The following is a 13945-nucleotide window of genomic DNA, read 5'->3' on the forward strand; positions in this document are numbered from 1 at the left end:
CAACCATCACTGCAATCTAATTTCAGAACATTTTCATGACCCCAGAAAGAAACCCCACACCCATCAGTATTCTTCTCCCTTTTATGCCTGAATAATATTTGACTGTATGGATACAATAGATTTTGTTTATCTGTTCATAACTCAGTGAGCATTTCAGTTGTTTCCTTTCTTTGTCTATTATGACAAAGCTGCTATGGACAAGCTGTGGTGTGGACGTATTTTTTCAGTTCTCCTGGCTGGGTACCTAGTGTAGGATTGCTGGAGCATATGGTAACTCCATGTTTAACATTATGAAGAACTGCTAGGGTATTTTCCAAAGCAGCCACACCATTTTACATTTCACCAGTAATATCTGAGGCTCCAATTTCCAACATTTATTAATGTCCATCTTTTTTATTATAGCCATCCTTGTAGTATAAAATTGTATCCTAAGTGGATTTGATTTGCATTTCCCTAATGACTAGGGAGGTTAAGCATCTTTTCATATGCCAGTTGGCCATTTGTCCATCTTTTTTTGCCTAACCAATCTTTGAGTTATATGTCCACGGGGTTTTTATGTATATAATTTGTACATGCTGTCTGCAAGTCCAATCTTAGATAGATACTGTATATAAATGGATACCAGAAGTTGGATTTTAAAATAAAAATTTTCTCTGTCATGGATTTCAAAGATTTATAATTTTGGAAAACTGGTATGTAAAACTCTCCCAAATACCCAGTTTATCAAAACAAACAAACACACAAACTCATTAAGTCCTACCTTTTTGACCATCTGTAGCAGGCTCTTCCCTGACCACAACAATTTAAGCCTGGTATTCTATGTCCCCCGGATCTTTTCATTATCATACCTTCTCTGAAAGAGACATCAAATTAACCCATCATCCTCAAATTTCCAACTTTCACTTTGCTTGTACAGTTTCACAACTTGTAACTAATAAACCCTGTCATTCCCACAGTCTCTCCTACACCCTCACCTACTCCAGCAACTCATCTTAAAACATCTTGGCATCTGAAGCAGCATAAGTCTGTTATGAACAGTACAGGACTGTGGGCATCCTGGGTCCAGCTCTAATTGCTGTGTTCCCTCCAGTCACTATGGCAACCTGAAAAAGACCCCATGTGTTTCCACATATCTGCAGGGGCATAGCTCAGCTGCTATTGAGATGCTATGGGCACTGCTATAGCCTTTACAGACATTCTGGCAACCAGAACAAAGCCACTGGCCTTGAAGATGGTAACATCTTGATTTTGAAAGATGGGACAAGAAGAAGCAATAACAATGGCATAACAAAAGAAAATCTTTTTGAAACAAGTACTATCAATGCTGTTAAAGAAAAGGCCAGGTGCAGTGGCTCATGCCTTAATCCCAGCACTCTGGAATGCCGAGGCTGGTAGATCCTTTGAACTCAGGAATTCAAGACCAGCCTGAGCAAAAGCGAGACCCCCCCATCTCTACTGAAAGTAGAAAGAACTAGCCAGGCATCATGGCAGGCACCTGTAGTCCTAACTGATAGGGAGGCTGAGGCAGGAGGATCACTTGAGCCCAAGTGTTTGAGGTTGCTATGCGCAAGGCTGAGGCCACATCACTCTAGCCTGGGCAACACAGTAGATTCTGTCTCAAAAAAAAAAAAAAAAAAAAAATTTTTTTTTTTTTTTAGTCAATGCCCCTAAAGAACAAAGAGAACAAAAATGTGAAAGTTAAACTCTTCATATTATCAACATCTAAAATTGTTATGGAAAATAATAATTAAGTAAATTTCTGCCTGGTTCCTCAACATATATTTCACACAGTATTATTTTTAAATAGTCATCAAAATGAATGTTAAACAGTTAACTTTCATAAGCGATAAGAAGAAGGGATCTTATATATCTGATTTTAATGCATTTGCCCCACGCCATACTTGCTATGGATATTGGGTTAGAGGGACCTGTGCGGCGAGCACAAGACAGAGCCGGGAAGCAGCTACCAACACTGTTTATTATAGAAGACGGTCTGTTTCATGCAGACAGATCTCCTCAGTTGCTCTGACTCTATGAGGGAGAAGAGAAGCTGGAAGCAAAGCCAGGTAGGCCCATCACTAGGACATGCTCCCAAATCAGGTGTTAATGCTGATCAAGTTTTCACATTTCTCTTTAAAGTTTCCTTGGAACTTACATGCCCTTTGGTCCCAAATCATGGATGAAAGACAGTTGGCTTATATCAAGGAATTCTGTCTGAAAAGAGAAAAAAAAAAAATCAAATCTAACTTTAGAAAGGAGAAAACTAAAACATTTGCATAAAAAATCTGTTAGTGGCGGCGCCTGTGGCTCAGTGAGTAGGGTGCCGGCCCCATATGCCGAGGGTGGCGAGTTCAAACCCAGCCCCGGCCAAATTGCAAAAAAAAAAAAAAAATCTGTTAGGTACAGTTATATGTCAACACTGGTATACCCTGCAGACTACACAGATCAGTAACGACGGCCCTGCCCTGAAAGACGGCATTTCAGAAGCATGTAAATAATCACGGCACACCAAAGGGAGTGACGTGAGCCCTGAGATGCAGAAAGAAGAGTGCAGAGAGAGTTTACTCCCAATATTCTTTTGTGTCTGCTTTTGTTGTAAGGGGGGGGTTGTGTGGCATAGTATACACAGAAATAATAAAATAATTCAAGAAGGGAGATGAAAGGGGAATAGAACACACAGTCTAAGAAGGCAAAGGGCATTCAGTTGGGCTACAGTGAGTAAGAGGAAGGAGGGTAATGGAAATTAAGTGCAATGCAGGGTGAAAAGAGACTGAGGAGGTCTTTGAACATTAGGTATAACAGAAACAATTATTTTTAATGAGTTGAAAAGGAAGAGAATTTTAGGTTGACCTTAACTGTGTAAATCACTAGAAGATTAAAAACTATAACAGCCCTGGCTACAGGCCAAGCATTTTTCATGAATTCTCTGAAACTCCTTTGAAGCAGCCACTGTTTTACTTATTCTACACAAGAGGAACCTGAGGTTTAGAGCAGGGATAGGTAAAAGTTCTCTGCAAAGAATCAGACTATAAATATTTTTGGGCTTTTATAGGCTTTTATAAATATTCTAGGCTTTTAACAGACAGTGTCTGTTACAACTACTCAGCCCTACTGTTACAGCATGAAAACAGCCACAGACACACAGAAATGAGTATGGCTGCACTCCAGTAAAACCACATTTATGGGCATACAATGTGAATATATTCTAATTTCATCTATCACAAAATATTATTCTTACTTTGATGTTTTCAACCACTTAAAATTGTAAAAACTAGTCTTAGTTCACAAAACATACAAAAGCAGCCAATGGATTAGAGTTGCCTATTTGCCAAGCTATCCAGGAAGACCTAAGTAACAAAACAGTGATTCAGTACAAAGGGAGACCAAATCAGCACCTCACTTCTAAGCTGCAAAAATAAAAAGATAGATACAATTATAAAAGGGACTTTACCTAACAAATGCAATCAGGGCAACTTAATTCTTTCCACCCTCAAAAAATCCCAAACAATAAAAATAAATAAATAAATAATAAAACAATTTTTTAAAAGATAGTCAGCATTTATCTTAGTCGAACTAAATTCCTTGCATATTCTAACCAGTGAGGTTGGAGGGAAAGCAAATCAACATTATGCAAAGCTAAGTGTGTGCGGGAGTTTTACCTCAAGTAATTCCTGAAACAATTAGACTCAAGTTAAACAGTCTATTGTTCCCAATATACAGATGTTTTTAAAGCAGCCCTCTGTAAATTCAGATGTTCCAGTAGTTCTTAGACTATGTCACCAACAGTGCTGACAGAAGAACAGATACAAAAATGTCTCCCACCCTCAGGAAGCAGAGGGGAGACAGAGCCTGGAGACAGGCACCTCAGCAGACACGGGGGGGAGGTGGTCACAGAGCCACAGCACCACGGGAGGTGACCACTTCCTAGTTGACAGGACATCGCCAAAGAGCAGACATTTTGTCTACACTTATAAAATGAGAGAAAACAAAAGTTTTTCTTCGAAGTTTTATATTTGATTGGATTTATCTAATTACTAACCTTATAAAAAAGTTACAAACATCTCAGAGCTGTCAGTTCCTGGGAGGTTGAATTAAATGATTGCATTTCTTTCATTTTTTTAAGGGTTATTTAGAGAAAGTAGATCTTTAAAATTCAAAAGAGCTTAAATATGTTTACAAATCCTAAATTGGACATATCTTCATAAGGTAATTTTTAAAATAAGGATTCTAAAAGTGAAAGTCTTTGTTTCATTCCTCATATGGAACACAGTGATTCATTTAGTACCATGCATGTTTTATCTGATTTGTGGAAGTGCTTTTTAAGAAAAATACAACAGCCACGAGTTATCAGAAGGATGCTCAGACTGTCAGCCACAGAATCAAAATGTGTCAAAATCCTAAACCACAATTCCTCATTTTATCTGTAGGGAGCAGACAAATCATATCAATCCTAGTTAACATTTGAAGAAACTATTACAGAGGTGTAACTAATTTATACTAAGTCACATAATAGCTGGGAAGAATAGGAAATGAAAACAAAAATCAAGGAAACTACTTATCTAATATCTGGATTTTTTTCTTATTCACACAGCTCTTATCATCAAATAGTTGACAACAGAAACAGTCTCTGAAATCATTCAGAAATTGTAAGTTTAGAATATCATAACAAAATTGCCAACTGTAAAGAATTTCATCTAAATAAAAAATTAGGAGGGGGGGAGAGACAAGATGGCGGACTGAAGCCAGCTTTCAACAGAGGCTCCCGTCCAGAAGGAGAGTTAAGGGACAGGAATTTAGTAAGTATCCTAGTGGATACTTACTAAAGCCGCACCAAGAGAGAAGGTTGAAGAACGCACATCAACACTACTGAGGCAAGCTGTGATCACAAGGATGCAAACAAAAGGTACAAAATCCACCACCAAGCGGACGGGAATCCCCCTCCCCCATGAGACTGGCTCAAGAACCCCACAATTAAACAAACAGGCAGAAATTAAAGGCCCTCCCACTACACTCCACGGGAGAGACCTTCTAAAAACTGGACCTACCTCCCCTACTAGGGAGCCATGGCATTCTCCTGCCGGGCATAAAACTGTATAAAACTTTAAAAATCGTTTGCCAACAACCCTGAATCCCCAACACTCCCCTCCCACTCACTGAGGTCTGGAGGCCTGTCCCCCAGGAGTTCGGATTCTTGGGTGATTTCTCAAGGGGAGTGGACAGTCCCCGAGCTGCAACTGGTCAGCACTGACTCTGAGGCACGCAGTGTGGAGAGGGCACCAGGCTGAGGGGGAGTCATGCCTTGGCAGCACTTCCCTGTGGTGTGGTGCAGCAGCCATCCCCATGCATTAATACGGCCAGGCATAAAACTGAATGAAGCTCTAGCTTCCCCGCTGAGCTCTCAGCACTCCCCCACACTCTCACTCAGGGTCTGGGGGCCTGTCCCTCAGAAGTTTGGATCCTTGGGTGATTTCTCGAGGGAGAAATCGGGCACAGTGCCCAAGCTGCAACTGGCCAGCGCTGACTCTGAGACACACAAGTGAGGAGAGGGCACTCGAGGAGAGGGCACTCTGCTGAGGAAGAGTCATGCCTTGGCGGCACTTCCCTGTGGTGCGGTGCAGCAGCCCTCCCCGGGCAACAATACAGCCAGGCATAAAACTGAATGAAACTCTAGCTTCCCCTCACTCTCACTCGGGGGTCTGGGGGCCTGCCCCCCAGGAGTCCGGATTCTTGGGAGATCTCTCAAGGGGTGTGGACAGAGCATAAACTGCGGCCGCTCAGTGCTGACTCTGGGGCGCGAGACAGAGGAGAAAAGGGTCGGCTGGGTACCCACACCAAAGCAGCAGTTCCTGGAGGCAAATCAACAGCCGTTTTTTTTTAAACAGCAAAACGGCTCACTTCTGGATATTCTGAAGCCACACCCACTGTCTCCCTGGGCAACCAGAGGAGGCCACCAGTGAGCAAAGGATTTGCCTGACGCTGCTCACACACCCAGAAAGCTTCCAGGGCAGGGCCGACACAGAGAGGTAATTGGACACAAACCTCCAGCAGCAAAGACATTTGAACTCAGAACAGCCCATCTTCTGTAGGCGATTTTAGCAGAAACAGAGACAGAACCCCACAAAGTTGTCTGTTCTGTTCTGTTAGCAACATCAATCAGGGACGGGGCTAAGCCTGAGTGAACACCTCCCTCCACCTGCATCAAGCACTCAAAGATGTCAGGCCCCATCTCCTCCTGCTAGATAGCGGCAGACTGCAGGGGCCTGGCAGACTTCCTTGCAATTCAGGCAGGTGCAAACCCCTGGAGTATCTGTTCACTACAGGCAACTGGGTTAGCCATCTGCAGAGATACCAGTGACTGGGTCCGACAGAAGGGCAAAGTGGGGAAGGAGACATCAACCTTCCCAGACTGATCTATTTGCTAGGTAGCTCCTCCTGACTCCACGCAGCACTGGAGTAAGCCATATAAGAGGAGTCACCAGACCCCTGGGATCCAGTTCCCAGAGACTTCTTGAACTCTCCCACCTGAAACAGGTGCCGATTGAGACAATCGATTTGGACCTTTTGAACTGCACTAATAGACTGAGGCTTTTCAGGCAGTGCCCTGGGTATGCGGTTGTAGGAAGGTTTGATTTTCCTTTTCCAACTGGTGCCAGAGGTGGGCGGGCAGGGTGACTTAATTGCTGGTTTTTCCACATAGCTGAGACTTCAAGCCAGAGTAAACGTTACAATAGGATCGAACAGAAACCAGCTGAAAACAAGACAGAACCACTTAGCCCCACCACACAAGACAGGGCCCCAGTTTCTCAGGCCACAACACTGTACGGGCCCTCGATAAAGCCCCAGGGGAAAAATCAAAGGGAGTAAAATAACCATGGGGCAGAATCAGTGGAAAAACTCTGGTAACATTAATAACCAGAATAGATCAAACCCCCCCCCAAGAAAAGATATGGCAGATGTGATTGAAGATCCCATTCATAAACAACTGGCTGAGATGTCAGAAATCGAATTCAGAATTTGGATTGGAGACAAGATTAATAAAATGGAATTAGGAATTCGAGGAGAAATTCAAAAGTTGTCTCAAGAATTTAACGAATTTAAAGACAAAACCACCAAAGACTTAGACACACTGAAGCAAGAATTTGCAGCCCTCAGAGCTATGAAAAATACAGTAGAATCCCTCAGCAACAGAATGGAGCAAGCAGAAGAAAGAATTTCTGACATTGAAGATAAAGTCTTCAAACACTCCCAATCTCTCAAAGAGGAAGAGAAATGGAGAGCAAAAACAGACCACTCACTCAAGAGAACTCTCAGATATTTCGAAGAAAAGCAATATAGGAATAATTGGGATTTCTGAGAATGATGAAGTGGCCTCGAAGGGCACAGAGGCCCTTCTGCATGAAATTATGAAAGAAAATTTTCCAGACATGCCTAGAGAATCTGAAATTCAGATAGCAGACAGCTTCAGAACGCCAACACGATTCAACCCCAATAAGTCATCCCCCAGGCATATCACAATTAGCTTCACTAAAGTTAACATGAAAGAGAAGATTCTCAAAGCAGCCCGGCGAAAGAAAACTATTACGTACAAAGGAAAGAATATTAGAATAACTGCAGATCTCTCTGCTGAAACTTTTCAAGCCAGAAGAGGGTGGTCATCGACCGTTAGTCTCTTAAAGCAAAATAACTTTCAACCCAGGATCTTGTATCCAGCTAAACTGAGTTTCATCTATGATGGAGAAATTAAATACTTCAATGACATTCATATGTTGAAAAAATTTGCCATAAGTAAACCAGCTCTTCAGGATGTTCTCAGACCTATCCTCCACAATGACCAACCCAATCCTATACCACAAAAGTAAACTCACTCAGAAACTTCGTATCAAACTCCGACTTCCACACTGGCAAAAGGATTAAAAATGTCCACTGCACCTTTGAAAAACTCGATACCCAAAATTCCACCAGACTTATCAATACTCTCCATTAATGTGAATGGCTTAAAGTGTCCTCTAAAGAGGCATAAGTTAGCTGACTGGATACAAAAACTCAAGCCAGATATTTGTTGCATACAAGAGTCACATCTTAACTTAAAAGACAAATACAGACTCAGGGTGAAAGGATGGTTATCCATATTTCAGGCAAATGGGAATCAGAAAAAAGCAGGTGTTGCAATTTTATTTGCAGATATATCAAAAGGCTTTAAACCATCAAAAGTAAGGAAGGACAAGAATGGTCACTTCATATTTGTTAAGGGTAATACTCAATATGATGAGATCTCAATTATTAATATCTATGCACCCAACCAGAATGCACCTCAATTTATAAGAGAAACTCTAACAGAAATGAGCAACTTGATTTCCTCCAGCTCCATAATCGTCGGAGATTTCAACACTCCTTTGGCAGTATTGGATCAATCCTCCAGCAAGAAGTTGAGCAAGGAAATCTTAGATTTAAACCTAACCATCCAATATTTAGATTTAGCAGAAATCTACAGAACATTTCATCCCAAAAAAACTGAATACACATACTTCTCATCAGCCCATGGAACTTACTCCAAAATTGACCACATTTTAGGTCACAAGTCTAACCTCAGTAACTTTAAGGAATAGAAATTATTCCTTGCATCTTCTCGGACCATCACGGAATAAAACATGAATTGAGTAACAACAGGAATCTGCATACTCATACAAAAACATGGAAGTTAAATAACCTTATGCTGAATGATAGCTGGGTCAGAGATGAGATTAAGAAAGAAACTGCCAATTTTTTGGAACAAAACAACAATGAAGACACAAACTATCAGAACCTCCAGGACACCGCAAAGGCAGTTCTAAGAGGGAAATTTATAGCACTGCAAGCCTTCCTGAAGAGAACGGAAAGAGAGGAAGTTAACAACTTAATGGGACATCTCAAGCAACTGGAAAAGAAAGAACATTCCAACCCCAAACCCAGTAGAAGAAAAGAAATAACCAAAATTAGAGCAGAATTAAATGAAATTGAAAACAAAAGAATAATACAACAGATCAATAAATCAAAAAGCTGGTTTTTTGAAAAGGTCAATAAAATAGATAAACCTTTGGATAACCTAATCAGGAAAAAAAGAGTAAAATCTCTAATCTCATCAATCAGAAACAACAAAGATGAAATAAGAACAGACTCCTCAGAAATCCAAAAAATCCTTAATGAATATTACAAGAAACTTTATTCTCAGAAATATGAAAATCTGAAGGAAATTGATCGATACTTGGAAGCACGCCACCTTCTAAGACTTAGCCAGAATCAAGTGGAAATTTTGAACAGACCCATATCAAGTTTAGAAATAGCATCAACTATACAAAACCTCCCTAAAAAGAAAAGCCCAGGACCAGATGGTTTTACGTCAGAATTCTACCAAACCTCCTTTAAAGAGGAATTAGTACCTATATTACTCAACCTGTTCCAAAAGGTAGAAAAAGACGGAAGACTACCCAACACGTTCTATGAAGCAAACATCACCCTGATCCCCAAACCAGGAAAAGACCCAACAAGAAAAGAAAATTATAGACCAATATCACTAATGAATATAGATACAAAAATATTCAACAAGATCCTAACAAACAGAATCCAGCAACACATCAAACAAATTATACATCATGACCAAGTTGGTTTTATCCCAGGGTCTCAAGGCTGGTTCAATATACGTAAATCTATAAATGTAACCCAGCACATAAACAAATTAAAAAACAATGACCATATGATTCTCTCAATTGATGCAGAAAAAGCTTTTGATAATATCCAGCATCCCTTCATGATCAGAATACTCAAGAAAATTGGTCTAGAAGGGACTTTTCTTAAACTCATAGAGGCCATCTACAGCAAACCCACAGCCAATATCATATTGAATGGAGTTAAATTGGAATCATTTCCACTCAGATCAGGAACCAGACAAGGCTGCCCATTGTCTCCATTGCTTTTCAACATTGTAATGGAAGTCTTACCCACTGCAATTAGGGAAGAAAAGGCGATCAAGGGTATCCATATAGGGTCAGAATAGATCAAACTTTCGCTCTTCGCAGATGATATGATTGTGTATCTGGAAAACACTAGGGACTCTAGTACAAAACTCTTAGAAGTGATCAAGGAATACAGCAGCGTCTCAGGTTACAAAATCAACATCCATAAATCGGTAGCCTTTATATACACCAACAACAGTCAAGTTGAAAAAGCAGTCAAGGACTCTATCCCATTCACAGTAGTGCCAAAGAAGATGAAATATTTGTGAATTTACCTAACAAAAGACGTGAAAGATCTCTATAAAGAGAACTATGAAACTCTAAGAAAAGAAATAGCTGAAAATGTTAACAAATGGAAAAACATACCATGCTCATGGCTGGGAAGAATCAACATTATCGAAATGTCCATACTACTCAAGGCAATATATAATTTCAACGCACTCCCTATTAAAGCTCTACTGTCATATTTTAAAGATCTTGAAAAAACAATACTTTGTTTTATACGGAATCAGAAAAAACCTCAAATAGCCAAGACATTACTCAGAAATAAAAACAAAACAGGAGGAATCACACTACCAGACCTCAGACTTTACTACAAATCGATAGTGATCAAAACAGCATGGTACTGGCACAAAAACAGAGAAGTAGATATCTGGAACAGAATAGAGAACCAAGAGATGAATCCAGCTACTTACCGCTATTTGATCTTTGACAAGCCAATTAAAAACATTCAGTGGGGAAAAGATTCCCTATTTAACAAATGGTGCTGGGTGAACTGGCTGGCAACCTGTAGAAGACTGAAATTGGACCCACACCTTTCACCAGTAACTAAGATAGACTCTCATTGGATTAAAGATTTAAACCTAAGACATGAAACTATAAAAATACTAGAGGAGAGTGCAGGGAAAACCCTTGAAGAAATTGCTCTGGGCGAGTATTTTATGAGGAAAACACCCCTGGGCAATTGAAGCAGCTTCAAAAATACACTACTGGGACTTGATCAAACTAAAAAGCTTGTGCACAGCCAAGAACACAGTAAGTAAAGCAAACAAACAGCCCTCAGAATGGGAGAAGATATTTGCAGGGTATATCTCTGACAAAGGTTTAATAACCAGAATCCACAGAGAACTCAAACGCATCAGCAAGAAACAAACAAGGGATCCCATCGCAGGCTGGGCAAGGGATTTGAAGAGAAACTTCTCTGAAGAAGACAGGCACACGGCCTTCAGACATATGAAAAAATGCTCATCATCTTTAATCATCAGAGAAATGCAAATCAAAACTACTTTGAGATATCATCTAACTCCAGTCAGACTAGCCTATATCACAAAATCTCAAGACCAGAGATGTTGGCGTGGATGTGGAGAAAAGGGAACACTGCTGCACTGCTGGTGGGAATGCAAATTAATACATTCCTTTTGGAAAGAGATATGGAGAACACTTAGAGATCTTAAAATAGATCTGCCATTCAATCCTGTAATCCCTCTACTGGGCATATATCCAGAAGACCAAAAATCACAACATAACAAAGATATTTGTACCAGAATGTTTATTGCAGCCCAATTCATAATTGCTAAGTCATGGAAAAAGCACAAGTGCCCATCGATCCACGAATATATTAATAAATCGTGGTATATGTATACCATGGAATATTATGCAGCCTTAAAGAAAGATGGAGACTTTACCTCTTTCATGTTTACATGGATGGAGCTGGAACATATTCTTCTTAGTAAAGTATCTCAAGAATGGAAGAAAAAATACCCAATGTACTCAGCCCTACTATGAAACTAATTTGGGGCTCTCACATGAAAGCTATAACCCAGTTACAACCTAAGAATAGGGGGAAGTGGGAAAGGGAGGGGAGGGAGGGGGATTGGGGTAGAGGGAGGGGGATCGGTGGGATCATACCTGTGGTGCATCTTACAGGGGTATTTGCGAAACTTGGTAAATGTAGAATGTGAATGTTTTGGCACAGTAACTGAGATAATGCCAGGAAGTCTATGTTAACCATTGTGATGAAATCAAATGGTCTATGAAGCGAATGTATGATGCCCCATGATCATATCAATGTATACAGTTATGATTTAATAAAAAATAATAATAAATAAATAAATAAATAAATAAATAATTAGGCATTAAAATGTAGAAAATTAAAAATTACATGGTAATATGAAATTTAATTTATCCTAATGCCTTTAGTAAAGTTTGACTAAAACGAAATTTCAATAAGGAACTAGCCCTATTATAAAGAAAAAAAAACTCTGCACTAAACATTCTAATACAGATTTATCAAATTAAAACTAAATATGTCAAAGTCAACTGAGAGGCAAATGTAGCTTAGAATTTTGCAATGTGACAAAGATAATGTTGTCCAGACTTCTCAGTGATAAGAATTCCTTTCTCCATGTGGGCAGGGGACTCGGAAGTAAGAATTTAAAGATCAGCTTAGCCTAACAGTATTTCACAGGGCTTATTCCATTGATCTGTTAAGTAATAGGCTAATCATTATCTTTCTTTGTTTTTTGGCAAAGGAATTTGTGAAAAATGCAATTTAATAACATTCTTGGTATTAGGTGGAAAGTGGTCACAAGTGAAAAATTACAATGTGACTTACCAATTGGATACTGGAAAAGTTAGAGAAACAAAAGCAAAAATATTTCCACACCAAGAGACAAGGAATAAACTCTGGAGGTAACACGGGGCCCCTAGGAATTACTTGGCAGTCCTATACCCACTGCGCTTCACTCGTCTTTGTAGAACATTGCAAGGGAGAGGGACTTTCAGAGGCTCCTTTTACTTCTCAGGCAGCTAAAATTCAAGCGAGTGGCTGAGTCAGAAATCACCAGCAGTAAAGCAGACGAGACAAGAGTGTAGAAGGCTGCCCCTGGTTCCAGGAAAGGCTGGGTGCAAAGTCAGCTTCTGACCTATGAGGAAGCTGGGAGGCTGGACAAAGGCTGAGGGTCACTCTCTACAACCTGAGCCTGCTGGGGGACACCATGTGCATCTTTATCCTTTAAGGTAAAGTTGTTCATCTCACAAAACAAGGGTGATGCAAACTCGGTATCATTGATGCGTGGGATGCTGTATATAAGATTTATTTCAAACTAGAAGAATGAATCTGGGTTATCAGAGGGAGTTAAATTATTTACTTCAAATCAGGGATATGATCCTATCAGCTTACAGCCCTTCTCTTCGACATTTTGCATTTTGTTCCAATTCTAGATATTAATCCTAAGTAAAAAAAAACATATATTTACTATTACTCATTCCTCTTCCTTTCAATTCCCTGAAGGATAAGCATTTTCCATTTACTAATTAAAATGCCTCACTGGTGGGTTCTTTACTACAGCCAAAACTAATTCAATTTCAGAAAACAAACAGAGTTCCTGTTTTAGATTATTTATATTTCTATACAACTCAGATATTGCTATTTCTTTCTTTCTTTTTTTTTGAGACAGAGCCTCAAGCTGTTACCCCGGGTAGAGTGCTGTGGCATCACAGCTCAGAGCAACTCCTGGACTCAAGTGATTCTCCTGCCTCCACCTCCCAAGTAGCTGGGACTTCAGGCACCCGCCACAATGCCCGGCTATTTTTTGGTTGCAGCTGTCATTATTGTTTGGTGGGCCCGGGTTAGATTCGAATCCGCCAGTTCAGGTATGTGGCTGGCACCTTAGCTGCTTCAGCCACAGGCGCTGAGCCAGATATTGCTATTTCTTTTACATATTTATGCTTAGAGGAAAAAGGTGAAATACATTTGTCTCAATTTTACAAAGAAGCAAAGAAAACTGAAGCAATTACTAATAATCACTGAAGAAACTGTCTGATGCTAGATATACTAAAGCACCTGGATATTCTCAGAACCACAGAAAGAGAAAAGGAATTAGAAACAGAGGAAGTCTTTGTAATCCTAGAAGAAAAGATAGCTGTCTGAGTACAAACCCTACCAAAGACAATAA

General features: G+C 40.0%; 1 protein-coding gene and 1 long non-coding RNA gene across 7 annotated transcripts in view; one reads left to right on the forward strand and one right to left on the reverse strand.

The window, feature by feature from the left end:
- The window catches only part of PLD1 (phospholipase D1), a 354936-nt gene that overhangs the window by 220740 nt on the left and 120251 nt on the right, over positions 1-13945 (reverse strand). For all 6 annotated transcript variants that reach the window (XM_053572730.1, XM_053572727.1, XM_053572729.1 and 3 more), the window contains 2 exons: positions 2156-2214; positions 761-853 (listed from right to left, as the gene is read on the reverse strand). In XM_053572730.1, coding sequence (XP_053428705.1) covers positions 761-853; positions 2156-2214 — 152 coding nt within the window. The remainder of the gene's footprint in view (positions 1-760; positions 854-2155; positions 2215-13945) is intronic.
- LOC128572687 (uncharacterized) overlaps positions 1-13945 on the forward strand; it is a 45302-nt gene that overhangs the window by 19508 nt on the left and 11849 nt on the right. The gene's annotated exons all lie outside the window — the stretch shown is intronic.

This window comes from Nycticebus coucang, chromosome 20, assembly GCF_027406575.1.
Source record: "Nycticebus coucang isolate mNycCou1 chromosome 20, mNycCou1.pri, whole genome shotgun sequence".
Taxonomy (NCBI): domain Eukaryota; kingdom Metazoa; phylum Chordata; class Mammalia; order Primates; family Lorisidae; genus Nycticebus; species Nycticebus coucang.